The 22,806-nt window shown below is 31.4% G+C and overlaps 1 protein-coding gene and 1 long non-coding RNA gene across 7 annotated transcripts; one reads left to right on the top strand and one right to left on the bottom strand.

Annotated features, from left to right (window-relative positions):
• Nucleotides 1-10,506: 10,506 nt before the first annotated feature.
• On the bottom strand, nt 10,507-12,028 carry LOC112328765 (leucine-rich repeat protein 2). Of its 2 annotated transcripts, XM_024609254.2 has the most exons (5): nt 11,850-12,028; nt 11,384-11,540; nt 11,186-11,257; nt 10,989-11,060; nt 10,507-10,886 (listed from the first exon to the last, which is right to left on the bottom strand). In XM_024609254.2, the coding sequence occupies exons 1-5, from the start codon at nt 12,001-12,003 to the stop codon at nt 10,811-10,813; spliced, it is 531 nt and encodes a 176-aa protein (XP_024465022.1). In that variant the 5' UTR covers nt 12,004-12,028; the 3' UTR covers nt 10,507-10,810. The 2 variants fall into 2 exon arrangements, with proteins under 2 accessions (XP_024465022.1, XP_024465021.1); XM_024609253.2 differs by having other exon boundaries at nt 10,507-11,060.
• A 7,285-nt stretch (nt 12,029-19,313) lies between these two features.
• On the top strand, nt 19,314-22,571 carry LOC112328918 (uncharacterized). 5 transcript variants are annotated; one of them, XR_002984251.2, is made up of 4 exons: nt 19,314-19,425; nt 19,924-20,003; nt 20,415-20,553; nt 21,192-22,571. It is a non-coding gene; the product is annotated as an uncharacterized LOC112328918 (long non-coding RNA). The 5 variants fall into 5 exon arrangements; XR_008060267.1 differs by lacking the exon at nt 19,314-19,425 and adding an exon at nt 19,455-19,826 and having other exon boundaries at nt 19,924-20,212; XR_002984249.2 differs by lacking the exon at nt 19,314-19,425 and adding an exon at nt 19,473-19,826.
• The last annotated feature ends 235 nt before the right edge of the window (nt 22,572-22,806 follow it).

Raw genomic sequence — 22,806 nt, 5'->3', positions numbered from 1 at the left:
GTTTTTATTACTTTGTTTTAATTACCTACTATAAAAAAAAAAAAAAAACCTGATATTTTTTATAACCAATATCTATTTAGAAAGTAAAAGATTATTGTTCAAATTGTTCATTATATAAAAAAATAATTTTTTATAGGTTAAAAAATTATTTTATAACAGCCTCAAACCCACTGTTTTAAAACCCGGACCGGCCCGGCAGGTTGACCCGGGACCTGGCCGACCCGAGCCTGGGACCGGTCCGGGTGGAGGTAAAAACCCGCTTGGGAGTTGGCCCGGTGGAACCCGGTCGACCCGGCGGGTCGACCGGGACCCGGTCAAACCCGGGTGAGACCCGGTCTATTTTAGCAGCCATTAAACGACGTCGTTTTGACGCCAAAATGCTGGAAAAGAACGAAGCAGAATTGAAGACAGATGAAAACCTAATTAATGAAAGACGAAATCAATTTGAATTAACAAAACAAAAGCTGAGAAGCAGAGGAGTAGAGGAGCAGAAGACGTCTGGACTCTTGATCACTGTTGTTTCTCTGCAAAAAAAGGTTTGAATCTTCTTCTTTCAGTCTCTGTTTTCTTTGCCTGAGTGATAATTATTGAAATAAAGTCATTGATCCCCTCCAACCAGCGGCCCAATTCGACGAATTAGTTGCATCTCAGTGGCTGATCATCACCTAATGCAAGGAGAATTAGAACAGAGAAATTTGATCATGGAAGCACGTAGATGGAGAACAGGCGGTCAAAATGGGCAACTAATCAAGGGCTCAAAAGCTTCCGCTTCTCAGGTTTTATTCTCTATCACAATCACGAGAGCCTGGTTTCAGCAAGAGGATCCCAACTTCTGGTCCACCCCATGAGCTCTGCCAACCAAGCAAGTACAGCTGCACGTGATTCATCATAGGCTCCTTGCCATGAGCACATAAGCAACAAATGAAAATGCCCTTTCCACCTCTCTCTGAATATATTTGATCACAGTTGCCATAACTTTTTCTTCATCAGTGAACGGCGGTGGCAATCGATAATGACGACAAAGAAACTGCAGGGAAATGATGGTATTAACTTGTTAAGCTTATTGGTTAGAGAATCTGTATGATTTTTTCAAAAAAAAAATTGGATTGACCCGGGTAAATCTATTTGATTCGTGATCCGGTTACTTGACCAGATCGATGACCGGGTTGGTTTCAAAACTACGAAATTAAGGAAATTCATTAAATTAGAAAGGGTAGGGGCCCATCTGAGAAATGTCCTAAAGGCGAGAGCAGTTCCAGGTGATGCAGTGGAACGAAGAAGTCAAGTAGGTTCCTCGAAGCCCGCCACTGAAGGGGTCGTGTAAGAAGCTATTCTTCTCTCTCCAGCCTGAGCCTATCCTAGTAGGGTCCCCTTTCGTGGAATAGCAGAGACCGCGTGCAATTTTTATATTTTCGTGTATTCGTTGTCTTTTTATTCATAAATCAACCTCGAATAAGAAGATCCTTTGTTGGGTTCTATTATTTGAATGTTGTCTATTGCGTAATGGAATCTTAATTTTTCATATTTGTGCAATTTAATTTTGAAAACTACAAACAATAATGAATGGGTATCAGCATACAAAACTTTTTATCTTATTTAATTTATCTAACTGACCCTGTATATATAGACCCGATTTGTCCAAACTCAAGCATATAAAAAAAAAAACATATCCAAAATAAGTTCACATCTTAAATAGGTTTAGTTTAAAAGGACTAAATTAAGTAAATTATGGTTCGTAAATCCTATTTTGACGCAAACCAATCTTAATTCCAATAATTAAAGCCAATTTAAATAGTAGAGTTTTCACATAATTTTACTAAGATTTCTACTATTAATCCCTACCATTTCTAAATCAAAGATGGAATACAAGAGTCATATGCTGCCAAAAGGAAAAAAAATCAAGAAAAGAGAGCTTGTCTTGATAATTATAATACATATATGTATCACAGTGAGGTTTAGAAAACAAACATAGATATATTATCTCTGATTTCAAAAAAAATAAAAACTTTCATTTCAAAAATATAAAAATATTTTTTTGTCTTCGTACATATAGTCCGATTCTAAAATTTGCATGCATATTTTTATACGAAAAATAAAAATTGCATCTTCATCATACTTTAAAAAATACAAAAAAATTATTTAATGAGTATCACAACAAGTTTGCGGTTATTCATTAGGATTTGATCAAAATTTCAAATAAATACCTTTTTTTATTTTCTTTCATGTTAGGATTGTTAGATTTTAACATGATAAGATAAGAATCTCTTAAAAGATGAGGACTTTTAAATCTTAAACAAACTTTTTTTTGGGCTTTAAAATGGAGTTAAGTTTTAATTTGATGAGATAAAAATTTTCTTACCAAAGACAACTTTTCTCGAATTTTAAATAGAGTAAAAAACAGAAACACAGCTTAAAACAAATAACAAAACAGCTTATCATAAGCAAGTTGCACTAGGAGTGATACGTCTTTTCTTAAAACAACCAATCCCCTTATCCAAACTCTCACAGACCATTAAATTTAATATTAGGTGACAACTCTTTTTTATTATTATTATTGATAAAAAAAACAAGAATTCCTTATCCTTTTCGCCTATATTTATCCCAATAACTTTGATATGGAAGAATAATTATCACCACACCGCACACATATGACAATATATATTGTTAACTAATATCTCCTTTACACATTGTTATTATCAAAGAATCACTATAAACTTAAAACTTAAAGTTTTAATAATAATTTTATATTATTGCTAAAAACAACTTTTCTAGTGAACTTTTATAATTATTTTGTTTTATATTAATATTTTCTGGTGGAATTGATTTTTTTGACATTGATGAAAGAATTATAATGTAAATGATTGGAACCATGGAATCTGAAGTAATAATGCATCTTTAAAATTTATGGTGAAGCCTTTGTTCGTGTTCATCATCAATTTTTTGCCTCGTCAAGCAGAGAAAGATTAATAAAGCTAAAGCATCGGTACGAAGGCCACAAGTTGATAGCTAACTCTACATTTCTTACATTTCTTGGGTCCAATCATGTGAACCTTGAGAAGTAATGAAGGTAAGGCCTTATTAATGAAAGACTTGACATGGTTTTCTGTCTTTTCTATGCCCAGCTAGCGGCTCTGGTAAATGATTTGATATCCATTGACATGGTTTTCTGTCTTTTCTATGCCCAGCTAGCGGCTCTGGTAAATGATTTGATATCCATGGAATCTGAACATTGAGAAGTAATAATTTAAGGTCAAGTCTTTGTTTATGTTCAGCATCTTTTGTTTCCAGCAGAGATTACTTTGTTTGATAGGTAATGTACGACTGAGGTATTGCTTAAACTATATTTTATTTTAAACAAAAATTAATAAAGCTAAAGCACCACCACAAGTTGATAGATTACTTTGTTTGATAGGTAATGTACGTCTGAGGTATTGCTTAAACTATATTTTATTTTAAACAAAAAATAACACAATATTGATTCAAAAAATAGCTCAACCATTTTGTATTCAGAATATATTATTTATGCTGTTCTCACATGAAAAGTCTTGGCTGTGAAATTTTTTAAAATAAAAAAATATACAGTTAGAATAAAATTGTGTACATTATAATATTTGAAGAGCATATTTTCGTGATTATTATACAATCGTTAATCCTATGGCTAATGGAAAAGGTACATAAGGAACACGGTTTTTAAGATGGAAAGGAGATCATTTTATTAATTAGCAATGTAATAATAATTTTATTTTAATCATATAACAATACATTACGGAACAGTTGATTGATTTTACATACAATATAATAACACAACATTGATTTCATTGCTGGTATTTTTGGAAGTATGGTTGGAATTCATCAAGATGCTATCCAGTTTAATTGTCTTTTTATCTGTAAATTAACCTAGGAAAAGAAGATTTATTATCGGGTCTTATTCTTTAGATGTTTTCTATCAAATAATAAAATTAATTAGTTAATACACATCTTTTATCATGTTTAATTTTTATATTTGTGGTTTGTTATGTTGTTATTCATTGTCTTTTTATTTCTAAATCAACCTAGAATAAGAAGATTTTTTGTTGGGTTTTATTAATTGGAAGTTGCCTATTGTGTAATAAAATCAATTAATACATGACGTAATTTAATTTTGATGGCACCATTTCTCAAATAACGAGATTTACTTTTAATTGTGTCTTGTATTTTTTGGTTGTTTATACAAAATAGACAAAAGGATTGTAAGACTTTAATCTTGTGTTTTCCCTTGAATGTTGCATTAAGAATAGACGAGTCGATTATTGTTTATTTTTTATATATAAAATATATGTGAGTTTGGAAATTTCCTCAGCAATACCCTTCCAAGATACTATTTCAGTTATTTAGTCAACTATTGTTTAAATAGAAGAGTCATGACAATATTATTTTTAATTATAAATATAAATATTTTAAAACATTAATATTATTTTTTTAATTATAATTATTATTTATTCATCATTTGAATTTTCTATGTCTAGTTTGAATGTGTGTGAATGATTATTTACTTGTTTTAAGATATATTTTCTTGATACAGCAAGTGAATTTGGGAAAAATACTATGTAGACCTATTTTTCATATTCATTTCAATCAATATTATCTTGATTACAATTCTGCAAGTCTAGTGTAAATCTTTATCACATTGGGGGATTAGGCCATTTTCAAATCCAGGAACCACTCTCTTAGTTTAGTTTAGTTTTAAAATAAAAACATATCATTTTAGACAAGTGGTGAAGCCATGTAGAGGCAAAAAGGGACAATTGCCCTCTTAATCTTTCTTTTTTTTCAAAATATTTTTTTATATTAAAATATTAATATAATACCTTTTCAAGGTTAATTTTTTTGTTAGCTAATAAATTGATCCAAGCTCTTGTTTTTCTTTTTTCACTATTGTCTTTGCCTCTTTTTCTTCTACAAAATTTCTCTTCAAGTCCTAAGCTATTAATTAGTTAAACAAGTAACATATATGCTTTATGTTTTAGGGAAGTTTTCTTAATCTTTTCTATTTGTTTCATTATTTAATTTTAGTTTTATTTCTTTATAATTAGTTATTGAAAATGTTAGGATTTATAATAATTTATGGGTTTGCTGAATTAATATGTGTATGGGAGAGAGGCAATTATAATGTAAGTTTTAGATGAAAGTTTGTGACGATCCTTTTAAGATATGATTTTAGATGTTATGTACTATATGTCAGTATAGAATTGTTGTCAAGAACTTCCCTAATCTTTGAAAGATTTAGAAATAGATAAATGAAATTTTGTTATATATATTGAGAAAGATATTTTTAATGAGATTAAAAATAAAGTCATTATAAAACAGTTTTAAAATATAAAATCTCAAAGAGAATAATTATAATGTAAGTTTTTTCATTTGAGTTGGTACATATATTTTAAATTCATTTCTCTATATAACACATGTCTATATAGCATATAATGTCAAATATTTATTACTAATTTGTCTTCTCATTTAAAAAATCATGCATCCGCCATTACTTTAGACAAATTTTTAGAATAACAAATGTTTTTAATTTTTAAAACAAGTAACAAAGCAATTTACACTAAGGCCATGTTTGTTTCCCGGAATTCACTTTCCGAGAAACCACTTTCCAAACTTTCATGTGTTTGTTTGCCATTAGGAAAGTTGGTCAACGGAAAACACTTTCCGGTCAACGGAAAACACTTTCCAGTCAACGAAAATATTTTTCGGTCAACGGAAAACACTTTCCAGTCAAAGAAAAATTTGGTTTGGTTTTCAGGAAAGTGTTTTCCCTTTTAGATGTGTTTGTTGTTTCCGGAAAGTGGTTTCCGGAAAATCACTTTCCAAACTTTCCTGTGTTTGTTTGCCATTAGAAAAGTTGGTCAACGGAAAACACTTTCCAGTCAAAGGAAAATTTGGCTTGGTTTTCAGGAAAGTGTTTTCCTGGAAAATTTGGGCGGAAAACATTTTCCGGAAGTTGTGAAAAATTTAGAAATGTCATTATTTGCTGATTATATCAAATTTGATCCTCAAACTTTTGATTGCTATATATAATTTGTTTTGAATATTTATTTTTCAATTCCATCTCTTAAAATTTAATTTTTATATTAATTTTGGTCCTTATTTTTATAATTGCTATTTGCTTTTTCCTTATTATTTTTTTATTGAAATTTTTTATCTATCAAATTTGATCCTCATTCTTTTGATTGTTACTTATTTTATTTGAAATAATTTATGAAATGTTAATTATTATTATTTTAATTTCTTCACCTTTTATTTTTTTTTTAATTTTTTAGATTTGATCTCTATTATTTTGATTATTATTTATTTTATTTGAGATAATTTATGAAATTATATTTTTTTTTCAATTTCATTCTCATTCAACTTTTTAATTTGTAAGATTTTTTTCTCATTATTTTAATAAACTTGAGAAAAATAAAACATTAATAAGTTATTTTTCAGCTCATTTTCCATGACATAACCAAACACTGGAAAATGTTTTCCAACTTATTTTCCATTACACTGCCAAACATCGAAAAATACTTTCCTGGAATTCACTTTCCCTGAAATTTATTTTCCAAAAAAAAACTAATTTCTAGCAAACAAAAAAAAACTAAATGGCCTTTTCATTTCTTTTCTTTTCTATTTTAACCCACATATCACCGAGATGTCCTTCCCAATAGAGGTAAAGTATTTGCTAGACATCAGTATGCATATGACACGATATCGTTTAGTTGTGAGCATTTTGGACAGCTTGTCGAATATTAAAAGAATCCTTAGTTGTGAGCATGTGGACAGCTTGTCGAATATGACACTATATATATATATATATATATAGTCGAAGCTAAAAAACTACAGCCCGAAGACCGAATATCCGAGGCAGAAGCTAAATGTATCAATTATAGGGATTCTTGAATCGAGTTACATAGAATATCTTATTTTTGTTAGTTTTATTTTAAATATTGTAGTATATTTAGAATAAAGAATATTTATATATTGTAGTTCCCCATGGTGACAGGGATGCTACCATAAAGTTGGTTTTGGACAAATCACTGTTAGTCTGTTATCCATTAGTTGAGGTCAGCATAATTCATCATCACATGTCATATGATACTCACATTGTTTTTAGGAAAACGAGACTAGTCAAGGCTTCAGCTTGGATTTGTCCGTCTAATTCGCGGTTCGAGAGATCTCTACCTCCCAAAAATGGCGTCACCATAGAAACCAGTGAGTTTTAAAGAGGACGCTTTCCCTTACAAAAATAAAAGAAAATTGGATGGAGTTGATGAGGAACTTACAGGCTGGTGACGTGACAATCTGTGTTGTTCTCATAAGTGCAATTGCATTTGACTTCATCGGTAGGACGGTAAAAAAAAACAAGGGTTGTTTCATATAAATTTTTTATTTATTATAATTTGTTTCAGTCATGTTAATATTTTATCTAAAATATCTTTATTGAAAAATATTTTTTAATAAAGATAAAACCTAAACATAAATGAGCTTTACTTTTAATTTATCCTTCAATATACTTATTAACTATTTAAAACAAATTTTTAACTATGTCTCATGTAAATGAAACCGGTATATAAAAATTTGAAGATTTATAGAAAAATAATTATTTATCTCTAAATCTTTCTTAGTAAAATACTATTAAATTTACTCGATTAAATATTGAACATAATGTTTTTAACTATTTAGCCTTTAATGTAATTAAAGACAATATTACTCATATAATTTTTTATGTAGAGATTTTATTTGGTTCTCACATTATTATTTATTTTGACCCTCAACCATTCCAGGATTTATAAGCATTTTTTATAATTAAATATTTTTGAAATTTTTAAAGAAATGACTATATTTCTCATTTAAATAAGTGATCTTTCATTAAGACTATTTTATTATATTCCACTTGGTATTTTAATAAATGAAAATATTTTGGATTGTTCCTTTTAAACCTCTTTATCAATATCACCATTCAAGAAAACTAATTTTATAATCATTAATTGATTGATGTATTTTAAATTTGTTAATAGTCATGATGACTATTGTCATAATATAATTTTTTACCTTTATATTTTTGAAAAAATAAAAAAAAAGATCAAAAATACGTTTTTGACATGTTTTGATCAACTTTTGGTTATTTTATAATTTTTTATCATTTATTTTTTTCTTATATTTACAATTTTTTTAAAAAAATAATTAAAAATAAAAAAAATCAAACAAAAATTTTGGAATTTTTTTTAAAAGAGAGAACACATTTCATTTTTAAAAGTTGAATTTCCCAAAAACCAAAAAAAAGAGAATATATTTTGTTTTCTTTTTAAGAAAATTTTAGGAGACACTAGAAAATCTTGGGAAATACAAGAAGATTATGAAAGTGTGTGAAATAGATTAACATCTAAGAGTGAAAATAACATTTTTTTTTTTTACTATTATAAATAGGCGTCACACTAAAAAAAGGGGGGGGGGGGAATTAGTTAGAGAGGATTAGCATAAAAAAAAAAACTAAACATTCTATCTTAAAAAACCAAAAAAGAGAAAAACAGAGTAAAAAACCATGACCCCTCACAGCGTCCAGTACACACACATTTAAAAAAAAAATAACAAGAACAACTCAACATCTTCAAGCTGCCACTGTCACCACTAAAGAAAAAAGAAAACCCAAATTCCCTTAAAAAAATTATGCCCTCCAGTACACACTCCCTTTCATCTCTCTTTCTCTCAAAAAAAAAAAAAAGGCCTCACCCTCTCTACATTAACACACTTAAATAAATTTTTAACTGATGACTCAACTTTAAAGTAGTTAAATAAAATAATTATCACTTAAATTTGAATGAGAATTTTATATTAAAAAATTATTTGTGTAACATTAATCCAAAAAATAATCTAACATTATTAATGTAACATTTGGTTGGTAGGCAATGCTTTCTCATGCCGAACAAGTTCTATTATTCATATAAATAAAATGAATGCTTTGAAAACCGATTTTCTATAGCCCTCAAATTGAGTTTTAAACCATTTTTGACCAACCAAATGTCATTTTATGTTTTTCACCAAAAGCAAAACAAAAAGTTTTCATCACTTCTGAAATCCTCTCCATTGGAATCACTTGAATTTCTTCTTAACGAGTTTGCTTTGAATCGATGTCAAAATGATTTTTGTGTCTATTAGCTTTGAAATTTTAAAAATTCTGCGTGAAAACAACTTCTTGTCAAGCCTTCCTTCACATAGCCTCATTCACAAACCCGAATTGACTACATGGGGGGGCATGATCAAACTGGGGGGCATGATCAAAACCATATGGTAGGGCTGGCTCCACGATTCCCTTTCTAAGAAAAAATATCGGGCAGGATTGACAATCCTTGAGATAAAGGTTGGAGGACAAAGAAGTATGATGGCATCAAACCCTTCCTAAAGGTCAAGATCACAAGATATGACTTGAGTAAGCAAGAGCGAAAAAGCCATCGAAGTTTACTACCAATACTTCAACTTTTGAGAAAAGAAGACACCATGGAGAAATGAGAACCTATATTTCTCAGGTAAGTATACATGCATATTGATCATCATGCATTGCTTTCACCATTGATAGACCGGTGTTTCATCATCACTTTTTCGGTAGTGTGTTTTCTAACCCTACTTCTTTTTTTAGTGCGCCTTTGAGCCACCATCTCTTGGGTAGTGCGTTTTCTAATCCTACCTCCTTTTCGAGTGCGCCGTTGAGCTCTCGTTTTATTTTAAGTGCATCTTTGAGCCTTCATCTCTTGGATAGTGCATTTTATAACCCTATCTCATTTTGAGTACGCTTTTGAGCCCTAACTTGTTGGATAGAAAATTGTTCAGGTGATATCAGCAGACACATCCCAGAAGGTAAGAACTTTCAGTTAATACTTTATTAAACTTTGGGATTAATGGAAATTTTAAGAAAATAGCAATTCAAAATTATTAGCATAAGTGTAATGTAGAAAGGTCTTTATGCAGTATATGTGGAGGCTATATACTCTGTTTCGCGAATCTTGATAGATATTCTTGATTTTTATGGAATTGTTTAAAAAAGTTAATAAAATTTTTATTTTTAGAAAATCTACAAGTAATTTTAGAAAAAGATTGCATTATAAGATCAATGTCTTAGGATTATATATTACTAAAAAAACAATTGTTTCAATTCAAAATTTTAAACTATAAGGCTAGTTTTCATCAATATTTTTATATATTACTTTTTGATGGACTCTTGTTCGTTTTGGATTGAAACTTCAACAAATCATCAACACAATATTTTTATTTTTAAAAAAATTAAATTTTTATAAAATTTAAACTCATAACTATTTATTAGCAAAACTCTCAATTATTTTAATTAAAAAGTTTAAAATAGTGTACAAAATCTTTGGAATAAGTTTATAATACTTTCAAACAATGGTCAGATTTGTTATTTATAGCAAATTAAATAAATATTATACCAAAGGCAAAACAAGAATAAATATTAAAAACTTTCACCACAACAACTCGTTCCAATTTAGATTCATTTATAATTAATTGTCTTTAGATCACACCATCGAATCCGTTAGAAATACAATCAAGAGGCGTGTGCTACAATTCTTCATTCTGTTCATCTAAGTTTATCTCTTTAATATTATTCGTTCTTCCTTTAAATTTGATGGCAATCATCTAATGGCAAATGACAAATTGGATGGAGGGTGCTTGTTTTGTCTTGCTATGCTGAGATGTATCAATTCAGTCATCATTAGAAGGGTTATCTACCATGAGTTCTAAGGAATTGCAATACCGTTAAATGGAAGCAATCATGACAGACTTACAGATATTCCAGATTGTGCAACTTTGTTAGGTTTGGAGGTATAGAACCGGTCAATGAATTGCTTGAAAGGTTCCTGATGTTTAGCACAGTCATTGTACCATGATTTAGAAATAAACATAGCCTATGCATGCCATCATTTATAAATATAGAACAAGGAATCAAAGCTTTAACATACAAAATCTTGAGATACTGTAAATTCCCCAGCGTCGCAGGAATCTCACCAGAAAGCTGATTATTGAAAAGATTACTGGTGTGGCAATATGATCAAACATCAATTTCATCAATGGCGACAACTGTAGGTGTTTATTTTAACACATAAAACAGCAGTTTCAATACTGAAAAGAGAAATATATGTGGAGTTTTGATACTTACAGTGCTTCCAATTTTTCAAAGAGATCTATTGATGGGTCAATAGATCCATCCAAGTTTTTGCTTGGCAAGTTTCTGTCAAAGAAATTGAAGTGTTCACATAGAAAGGATTGTTTTAAACAGGTTTCATGGATTCCTTATTATATTGTTTGTTTTTGTTAATGACAATCAGATTTTGAATTTATCAAGTTTTGTACATACATTATAGTGACCGAACAAACCGATTGATTTTTTATGCTGTGGCAGTAATCACATCGGATCTCGGCATGCTTCTCCGGAGAACAAATTGGATACGTGAGAGTTAACTGCATTGTGTCTTTGGACAGCAAATTCTTGGAAAGGAGTCGAAGAGCACTTACTGCAGAGGGTTTGCAAAAAAGAGGAAAAAAACTTATTAAACCCCACTAGGATCTTCTAATATTAATATAAAAATACTCAATCGACCTTATTATATACCTAATGGGTTAGAATTTATTGGTCTGTGTAAAAAAAAAAAAAAGTAATCGATCTACATATTCGTATAGCTTTTCTTTCGTAATCAATTTCTTCATGAGAAAATCAAAGGCCTTCTATATGATTCCTTCCACCCTATCCCACATCTATTAGTAATTAAACTAAACATGTATTGATACATCTTTGAATGAATAATAAAACGATTAATCTTTACCTTCATCATCTGGAAGGGATCCACTACGTGCGGCTTCGTCGATGCGATCATCAAAAGAAGCCCCAGAGCCAAGTTGCCAGAGAAGAAGATAGTTAAGAAGAAAGAGTATACTGATGAGCATTACTGACCATTCAGAACCTATTGGTTTCGACATAATTCTACCTCTAGTTTGCGTTTCGTGCTGTGTGTATGTACGTGGATGCCACTGCGTATATTTATATAAACACATGAATAAAAACACACCTAATGAAAAAAGAGATTCTCAACAAGGAGGAATCTAATATTTTGTTCTCTTTAACTACTTTATTATTTTCTTTGTCCAGAAGTTTTCATCAAATGAATGAAATCATTCCACTACGTCAAGGTGGGGACTTGGTACTGATAAGTATTGGATAGCGACTGAAGAGGAAGCCTTCTTTAGGAAAGCTACCAAAGTAACAATTGCTTGTGGATAGAGTAATGCCTTTTGGATTCTATACTACTCGTGTTTCGTTCCTTTAAATTGTCTCTGATTTGAACACACAGAAAAAAGAGAGAAGACGAAGACAAGGAAAAGGTTCGCATTAGAAATGATTAAAGAAACGAATATTGAAGTAATATCTTTTATTTATTCATTTCACGCGCTATTGGTTCTCACCGAGTCCAGACCCACGTGATTTTTATTTTTTTTCCCTGCCTGCTAGGCAGTAGCTTGGTCTGACAGCGCTGTCATGCCAATAGGGTGTGTGCCTCACATGTGTTTCTCTGTCGAGCTTAAGGACTTTTATCATTGCATTTTAATTTCGGATATGATCAGATTTGCTACACTAATAAATAAATAAGAAAAAAAATAGTAAAACATCTAGAAAATTATCAAAAGACTAGTTCTAGTTGAGAAGAATTAAAATATATAAAATTAAAAAATTTAAGAAGGTATTTTCAACTAATAAAAATCCTATTAGCAAAGAAAATTCAATTTAAGAAGTAAAATTTAAAATTATATGTTTAAGGACTAAATTGAAATTTTTCAAGGTTTAATTGAATTTATTGAGAGTTTAATTACAATAAAAATATTGAAGTTTGATGAAAATTTAAAAACTTAATTGAATAAATCAGAAACTAGGACCAAATTGTAAAATACACAAAACTCTAAGATTTGAAATAATACTCAGTAATGATTCCTGAAATTCATAATCATAACTTTATGATTATACTTAAAATCCCTCTTTAATTTCAGAAAACAACTCTATTTGTGCATATCACCACAAGAATCTCATGGTATTTTAAATCATCACCAAAATCTTAAATTATTTGGTAATACTTCAACAATATTGATTTCATATTAATTAACAAAAATTTTGAAAATATAGACAACAATTTTTTTTTCTTTTTTTTTATTTCTTCTCTCTTCTTTTTTTTATGATATATGGAATTTCATAGTTTTTACAATTTTTGTTAAATCAAATCCAATGGTCATGAATGATGCATACAAAATTAATGGTCATTATTAACAAGTAAAGGACATAACTTGTAGTTTTGAAAATTTAATTTATAAGAACAATTTTAGAATAAAATTTCATAATATTGTATATCCTCACCTCCGTACGTCTATCCTCTCATATTAAAAGTATAGAAATACACCAAATTTCTTTCTCGAGAATTTTGTCTTTCTCTGTAACCAAAACAAATATATTTCATTTCTGTCACGCACCTATCTCCAACATCTCCTACTTCTTTTCCAAATGCTAGCAGAAAGAAACGTGAGACTAACAGAGCAAATTAAAAGGGCAGCTGCAATCCACTATCCGAATAATATCACTTAGGGATACAAATCATCCATTGCCTAGTACCATTGAAACTTCTTTTTCTCTCAAAGCTTCCACCATAAACTTCTTCACTTATTTTATATATATGTACGTACAAATAATTTTCTTCAAAAACAGGAAGTGTTTCCATGAAAATCACGGGCTAAGTAGATGCCTGAAGAATAAAATTTTACCTTGCGACAAGGGAAAGGTAACTATTCTGGAAGAAGAACATTTCCTCTCTTTTGTACCTTGTAAGTAATCATCATTCTACAGGAATATATCAAAACTTTGTACTTGTAAAGTATTTGTTGAACCAGCACTTCTAAAACCAACTAAGTCGACGGAGAAATTATAACTAAGCAGCACAGTCCCCATCATTGCCCTCCCACATAAAATCTCCAGGTATTGTTTTGGCTATTCTAGAAGTGAGTTGGCCTGAAAAATCATGAAATACATGTGTTTGTAGATTGTTATTTTTTTTCCATCCAATTAACATGAGTTTTAGGGTGTAATAATTTCATTAGAGTAGCTCTAAGCACAAATCAATTCCAATGATATTTATGCTTTTAATTTAGTGATTTTGGTATTAGCTGAAGTAACCAAAACCACTATGTCTGCAAGAAGCTGAAAATGGTCAATTAGTTAAGCTCCATAATTTGCAGTAATGTAATGATCTTGTTTTTCAAATAATTTGTGATTGTTTCTGTGATTAATACTAGCTAGAACTCGGTTCATTGTTGCATTAGTTAAATATTATTTCTGGCTTGATTGGAATCTTTACTAAAGCTGATTTCATTACTGGAAATCTTAATTTAGATTGCACCCTGTGTTGAAGGAGAACAAAAGGAAACAAGATGGATATCAACAACTTGTCCAAACGTGCTCAAGAATTGTGGAATGAATGGGAGATTCGCTCACTGATTTTGTTAAGTCTCTTTCTCCAAATCTTGCTCATCATCCTTGGAAATCGGCGGAAGTACCACACTGGAATCGTGCTTGGAGGCCTTGTCTGGATAGCATACTTGTCCGCGGATTGGGTGACAACTTATGCATTGGGTAGTGTTTCCCGTAGCCAAGGAGGTTCGGGAACGAATTGCATCAATCCAACTCCAAACAATATTCCAGCATTTTGGGCACCAATTCTCCTTGTACACCTTGGTGGTCCTGACACTATTACTGCTTATGCACTGGAAGACAACGAATTGTGGTTACGGCACCTTCTCCAGCTAGCAATTCAAGCTTCTACAGCTTCTTATTCCCTGTTCAAATCATGGGGTAAGGATCCACTCATATATATAGCCATTCCCATCTTTGTTGCTGGAATTACCAAGTATGGAGACAGGGTTTTGGTTCTCTGGCTAGCAAGCTCCAAGAAGTTTAGGGACATCCAAAGTGAAGAAGTGGATACTTTCCAGAGCAAATTTGGCGAGAATTTTCAATCTCCTACCTTCGTTGACATGTCTGAGGAAGACCTGAATGAAGGTTTAAAATTTAACAAAATAATATCTGAGGCTTTGTATCTCCATGAAGCACATTTTTTGTTCAAAATGTTCAAGATATTTTATGCAGATCTCGCGCTTAGCCATTCTAGCCATATGGCAAGCTATCTTATCCTGAGAGGCAAGGATGCAACAGATGCCTTCAAAGTGATAGAAGTCGAGTTGGGGTTTATGTACGATGTGCTTTTTACAAAGGTGACAGGTGTTTGTTCAACGCGTACTATTCTTCGCTCCATCAGTTTCCTGTCATCTACTTCTGCATTGGTCGCCTTCTCGTTGATGGTCGCGAACAAGTGTGCCTATACAGAAACCGAGGTAATTATATCATACATCTTGCTGGGAGGGGGAGTGGTTCTTGAGATATATGGAGTCATCATGCTTCTCTTATCTGAATGGGCTATGTTTCGGCTTAGCTTGCTGCTAAAAAAGCCTTGGGCCAATGCTGTCTATAAAGCTGTCCATAAAGCTATCTACTCTGACAACAACAAAAGGTGGGAAAGATACATGTGTGACACGACTTAACAGGTGCTCAAATAACCAAGAACGGAGCTTTGTGGAAGATGTTCAAAAATTCGTTGGCATGTAAACCAACACCCAAAGTTTGTTTTCTGAAGTTGATAGGCATGTATAACATTCAAAGTTGGGAGGTTATCAGCGACGAATTAAAAAAATTAATTTGGGAATACCTCAAAGACAAACGTTCGAGATATAGTCATGAAATGCCTTATCCTGATCCTGGCATGAATGATTTGAAGGAGATATTGGCAGAGAGAGGTGATCAGGCACTGAAAAGCATGGGATGCTTGGAAGAATTTCGTTGGGCTGTGGTTGAAATAGACTTTCATGGGAGCCTCCTTTTATGGCACATTGCCACTGATATTTGCTATCATGATGATATTCGCAAAAAGAAAGTTGATGCAAAGAATCCTCCTCCATATTGCAAAATGAGCAGATCCTTGTCTAATTACATGTTGTATCTTCTAATTGAACGTCCAAATATGCTGCCTAAAGGGATTGGTGAGGCAAGGTACAAGCAAACCGGCATTCAACTCACCGAATTCTCTTGGTGCTGGAGATCGGAAAAAATAACACCCACTGATTGGGGTTCTGAAGAGTTCATGAAGGAGATAAAAAAAAATGGAAGCAATGTGTCAATGCTACATGATGCTTGCAAGCTCGCCAAGGAATTACAATCTCTGGAGAATAATTGGACCAACGAAAAAAAGTGGAGGATGATAAGTCAAATATGGGTGGAGATGTTGACTTATGCAGCATCTAACTGTGGATGGAAAGAGCATGCTCAAGCACTTACACGTGGCGGGGAGCTCCTCACTCGTGTGTGCCTTCTCATGGCGCATCTGGGTTTAAGCGAGCAGTGTCTAACAAGTGCAAGCGCCAGTTCCTGGAAAGCTGAAGAATTTTCTAAAGATTCCAAGTTTGCAAGTTGTGCAAGCGCCAGGAAGCTCATGATCCATAGTTTTAAGTCTTGCTGCTATAAAACAATATGTTTGAAATATTGAATCCTGTTGGTTGCTCTTTTTCTATGTTTGAAATATTGTTTGATCCAGTTTGAGAGTCTTCTTTACACGGAGACTAGTTTTAGGACTCTTTATTTCATTTCATCATTAGTATTGTAGTTTGGTGTAGGATTTTCTTGTGTAAAATTTTGTAATTTTTTTTTTTAAATAAAAATGTGGCCCTGTGACCTACATCAGGCTTAGCACTCACTTGAAGAAAAAAAAAACCCAGGAATCTTAAGGAAGATGTGCAAAATTTAAGCGTATTAGAAATTACTTGATAAAAGCTTTTGCAACACTCTGATTTGATTTGGGGGAACAGAAGGCATAAAGCCACAGACAAGGGTTGAAGCTCAACCAATCAGTACCAAGAAAATAACACGAAAAGCCCATAATTGGAACACTTTAAAATAAATAAATCTACCATATTTGCTTCTTTTTATTTTTCCAAGCTGATCATTAAAGATTATTTAATGGTCATATTTTTTAAGAGAAAAAAGTTATTGTTTGAGGTTTTAAATTATATATATTGAACTAGAATGATTTTTTAAAAATTACAATTTTCTTAATTGGATATTTCCACAAAATTTCAATAATGGAAAGGTGACATTAACTAATTGAATATGATCTTAAGTTTACAAATAAATAAAACAATATATCATTTATAAAATCTTGAATGAAATAACAAAAAAAAAACATAAAGGCACACGCAAAAATAAGGATGATATATTTTATTTTATTTATAATTTAAATAAAAAAAAAGCACAAAAAAGAAATTCAACAAATTAAATTATGAAAAAATTTATAAATACTAATATGAAAAAAGTAAGAGGAGATGGGCCTAGACTTGAGCCCAAATGCTTCCCGCCTCTGTCTAGCGAGGTGAATTTGGGCTAGCGTCCAAGTCTATTTAATTTTTTTAACAAAAAAAATAAATTTATACATGAACAGTGGATAATTCAACGTCCACTCATCATCTCCGTTCATTTTCTTGCCGGAAATCCGGGAGTATTTTGACAAGCCACGAGGCTTAACATAAAAACTTGCAAAAGTTGAACGTAGAAAAGATCTACTAATCAATCTGTCTCTTTAAAAAATTTACACCACTTTAAATGGTTCGGAAATCAATCTTTACATGGTAGAAAACTCAAAATCCTAAATTAAATTAATAAATAAATAAATTAAATATGAAATTAAACTTAAAATCTAAAATAAAACATTAAATAATAAAAATGGCTTCAACAATGAAAACAAATTCATACACTCACGGACTCAGTGAATATTGTTCGACTGCAGTTTACTTATTATACGTGTACAAAGGGTTTTATTCCAAATTAAAGAGGAAGTGTTGCCATGAAAATCACGAGCTAAGTAGATGCCTGCAGAATAAAGGCTTACCTTGCGACCAAAGGGAAAGTAATTTATTCTGGAAGTCCAACATTTCCTCTCTTTTGTACCTTGTAAGTAAATATCATCGTTCTACAGGAATTCTTTACAAGATTTTCGAGCAGCGATGGAAAAGTAAAATATTTGTGGAACCAGCAATATTTCTAAAACAACTCATGTTCATTAAGTTTTTTTATTTGATTTTTTTTAGACTTATTAAAGGCTATTTTAAGGTTGAGAAGGAGGTTACTATGGTTTCCAATATATTTTTATGTTATTACAAGATGAAATTTAGGTGTTTGTAGTCCAAAAATCACGTTATTAATAAAAAAAAGCGCATGTTTCATAAAAATAAAAAAAATACATAAATTAAAAATTAGGATTTTAATGAAATAATTAAAAATTAACTTTGAATTATTCTTGCAGCGCAATGTGAACGCGATAACTAGCATTAACTCCATGATAAAAATTACTAAAGTCCTAAAAAAATGATTAATTTTATTAATTTTCTTATCCATAGCATAAACTTTTCATAAAGTTTTGCTTGTGAATAGAGAAAGTAATTTATTCTATATTTTTTCTTGCAAAGATCCCTTTATAAAGGTTTGAATTGTGATGAGAATAAACAATTTACTATATTTATATGCTACATTATCAAGTTTATAGCGTCGCAAAATCTCTAAAAAAGAAAAAAAGCACAGTTTTGAGGCATAAGGGCTCGAAACACTATATTCTCGATGGGGGACAGCTTTAGGTGATATTACTTGATGTCGAGCGTTGAGTCAGATCGATAATCATGGTTTAGGGTAAAATTACTTAACCTTGAACTTTTGAAATCCCATAAAAAATTGGGGGAGGAATTTGTAATTTTATTTCTTAATTTCAATTTTAAGCACCACATCAACTTATTTGTGTCTAAGAATCCTTGCCATCAAATTGGGGGATGCTTTTACATAAAGTAATAAAAAAATCTATTGAAATCAAATAAAAAAAAAAAACTACAAGATTCTTCTTCATTCAATATAATTGCTCGAGGAATAATATTACTTTAGTTTCCAAGGAGGGCAATTGATGCTCTTGTCTAAGAAACTTTGGAATATTTGTGAGCGCTGATGAGACTTAAAGTAGAGAACTTGAAAATTAATCTTCGAATAAAGAACATGAAAGTTAACCTGAGAAATATTTTAAGAATAAATATCCTAAACGACTTGTTTGTAACGCATCCGAATGTTGTGAATCATGCTATCTATCTCTTTTGAAACAGTTTTTGTTTTCTTAAAGCAAAGAATTTGAGAACTGTATACTTTAGTCAATCCGAGGAAAAACCTCTGTTTTCCTAACACTCTGTTCTTTCTATTTTCGCTCATGTCGAAGGCTTTTCTTAAAGGTGTAACTTGTGAATACAGAAAGTAATTTATTCTATATATTTTGCTGTTGCAATAACCTCTACGATATGCTTAGATAACGTTGGGAAACTATCTCTAGACAAACAGAGATCATGGAGAGAGGGAATATGTTTTCCTGTATTTTTTTTATTTTAAAATTATAGAAATCCACTTCAAAACTGTTTTAGAGATAAATTTATTTCATATATCTTTTTAATAAAAAACATTTCTATTTCTTTTGTGTTAGTTCATTATTTTTCTGATAATATATATTAGTTGATTCTATCTTGAAACATTAACCACTATATAGACCTTTCATAGAGTTTTGGCTTGTGATGAGAGCAATACTTTATCCTATTTCTTCTATCAAGTATATAAGAACGTTCGACTGACTTCATTTTGGGTACTAGTAGGAATTTTATTTTCAAGTTTATAGAGTTTCACAATCTCCATAAATAAATCACAATCTCTATGACTAAAACACAGATTTGTGGCACCAGGATTGGCAGGCGACATAAGCTGGTTGAACGGAAGCAGAGTCCGCAGACATTCACCAAACGTTTGGGCTGCAAAGTTGTGAGTATGTCTCTGTTTGTATCTGTATCTGAACTGTTTTTTGACATGTTTTGAACTCTAAATCTCTCAAGGTGCATGGCTGCTTCACACTATGCACATCGAGGAACCATTCTTTTCTCTTGCGGTGATGATAAGAAAGTATTAGAAAGCATAAAATTCGAGGGCTTACATCCTACAACTGACTACTGATAAGTCATATGAATATGATTAAGGGTAATGTAACTGCATAGAAAGACAAACTATCAAACATCTTCGCACTAATGACTATATATTGCATATCAACAGGAAAAAGGAAAAAAGAAAAAAAAAACCGACATCTGTATCGTATTTGATTTCTCTAGTTTATTTAAGTTCTTTTATATACATATAATGATTTTGGCAGATTTATTTATTTTTGAAAATGTTTTCTTTTTAGGGTCTTGTGGTCAAAGATGGGCATGCATGATTGTCTCAAACTGTTGAGGAACTATGGAGTGGATGTGGGCTTCGCGCATTGAAGCTACGCAATCTCTTTCTTCGAATACTATCGGATTCTGACTTGGTACTGCTGTTTGGTTAGTATACCTATCACAAACTGGGTTGCCGTTAAATTTAAGGTTTAAGAAAAATTGAATCCAAGGGTTAGATTGTAATACTAACAAAGTAGAAAACAAAATGAAAATCATTTAAAAGCTTGAAGAACAAAGTATATATGAAGAATGAAAGGTTTGAAAAGTTACGTTTTCAAACCTGTGTTTTATAACATAACGGTTGAAACTCCAACCAGATGTGTTAATAAGATTAAAAAAGGATAAATATCTGTCGCAGATTATTTGGCAAAGCAAAAGGTCTATAAAAAAACAGATCTAGTTGAGTTTCAACCACATGTTTCAAACATTGATATTTTAACTGAAATTTCGATTTTAAAAGTGGTTTTTTCATATTTTTTGGTCCAAAAATTATGGTTTTTGAAGAAATTGTTGTACCTTCTTGATAAATAACGGTAAAATAACAGTTTTTGGTTACTCAATACTATAAATACAACAAGTCTTCATTGTTTTAAAACAACTCCTTTCTTCATTTTACATTAAATTAAACAAGTTCTTTGAAGTGTTCTTGGAAAAGTTATTATTTTACTATCTAAAACTCTTGAGATCTTTCTATTACTCCTCAAAATATATTTGTTTTATCCTAATAACGTCCATATTTGCAGTGGGTAAATAACACTTAAAACCATGTTACAAAAGCTGAACAATCATCAATCCTCAGCAGTGGCAACTTTATCATTGGGTATCCTTGCTCTCAGCCAAGCCAACTCTGCAAATCCGAAGTTGATTCCAATAATTCGGCTTCCAACCCTGCTTCTTCAGCTTGGTGGTCCTTGATTAATTGTCACAGCTTATTCTATGGAAGACAACGAATTATAGCGAAGGCACCTTCTTGAGCTAGTAGTCCAAGTCGGTGTGGCTTCTTATGTCTTGTTCAGGTTACGGAGCAGGAATGCCATCATGCTAGTAGCCATTCCCGTCTTTATTTCAGGAATAATCAAGTATGGAGAAAGGATGCGGGCTTTCAGGTTAATTAGCAAGTTCCCAGACTTTTGAGCACTACACAGACAATCAATTATTCTTCCAGCCACACTTCTGTTAGAACATCGCTTCCGAATTTGCATGCAACAACAGCGTATGAGGATAGATATCTCTATGAAGCTCGTCTTTTGTTCAGGATGCTGTTCACAAATGTAGTTCTTGGCATTGATGATCAAAAGATAACCTACGATTTGATTTCCAAAAAGAATATATACCAAATTAAGAAGGCTTAAGTTGATAGAAGTCCAGGTGGGAATATTCATGTATGATCTGCACTATTCTAAGGTGAGAAAGGTTTCTTTTCCACGCATCATCCTCCATTCTATCACCTTCTTATCCTCTGTTTCTGCATTAGTTGCCTTCTCAACAATAACCACAAAGAAGAACGTCTATTCTAATAGCGACACGATGCTATCTTACTTGTTGCTGCTCGGAGCTGTCTTGCTTGAGAGTTAATCTATCATCGTGTTTTTTTGGTCGGACAAGACAGTGCTTTGGCTTAGTAGTGGTCAGATAGCGGGTAATTTTCTTTAAGGAACCAATGGTTTTTTTAAGAATCACAAAAGATAGTCAGGATCCATGGCTCAACATGACCTAATTCTAAGTACCCTGTTTAGTAAACCAGTGATCAAGGCTCTTAGCAAGCATTTGCCTGGAAAACTGGAACGTTCATGGCAGGGAGGATGTGGATGATGATTTAAAAGAATTGATCTTCATCAATCATGCCTTGCATAAACGTTCAAGGATACCAGTGATTTCAACGTCCTAAAGCAGCTATAATAATTAGCAGAGAGAGGTGACGTGGCACATTTCGAAGGAAGGATTTCTTCGAAAAAAATTGGATGGAGGGTGGTTGGTGTAGAATTCATTAATAGCCTCCTTTCTTGGCACATTGTTACTCGTGTCTGTTATTGTTGGGTCTGTGATAAATTGTGTCCTTGAGTGGGAGAAAATAAATAGCCATGTAATTAGTTCATATAAAATTTTAATGCTGTTATATTTTAGTGCAAGGTTTATTTGTAAATGTTTTTATTTTCTATATTTTTGTGGCTATAAAGAGGATAGAAAAAATAATTTTTCGATTATTTTAGGATTTTGGGTAAAAAAAAATTATATAATCTTTTATTTTCACATAGTAAATTTATTTAGTCGGTCTAAATTACTGAATTGTATAAATTATATGAATGGGTGCTATTGTATGATTGACCGTTCTTGATTTTTATATTTTTTTATTTATCA

The sequence above is a fragment of the Populus trichocarpa genome, chromosome 10 (assembly GCF_000002775.5).
Source record: "Populus trichocarpa isolate Nisqually-1 chromosome 10, P.trichocarpa_v4.1, whole genome shotgun sequence".
Taxonomy (NCBI): domain Eukaryota; kingdom Viridiplantae; phylum Streptophyta; class Magnoliopsida; order Malpighiales; family Salicaceae; genus Populus; species Populus trichocarpa.
The sequence above is the reverse complement of the archived record's forward strand: the minus strand, read 5'-3'. Positions and strand labels throughout refer to the sequence as shown.

Bases quoted from the DNA above. Each gene is read 5' to 3' on its own strand.
- LOC112328765 (XM_024609253.2), bottom strand. From the start codon at position 12,003: ATGTCGAAACCAATAGGTTCTGAATGGTCAGTAATGCTCATCAGTATA. The intron at 11,258-11,383 runs GTATGTACAAAA...TTTCTTTGACAG, and splicing joins GTTTGTTCGGTCACTATAAT to AAACTTGCCAAGCAAAAACT. The intron at 11,061-11,185 runs GTAAGTATCAAA...TTGCCACACCAG, and splicing joins TTTGAAAAATTGGAAGCACT to TAATCTTTTCAATAATCAGC.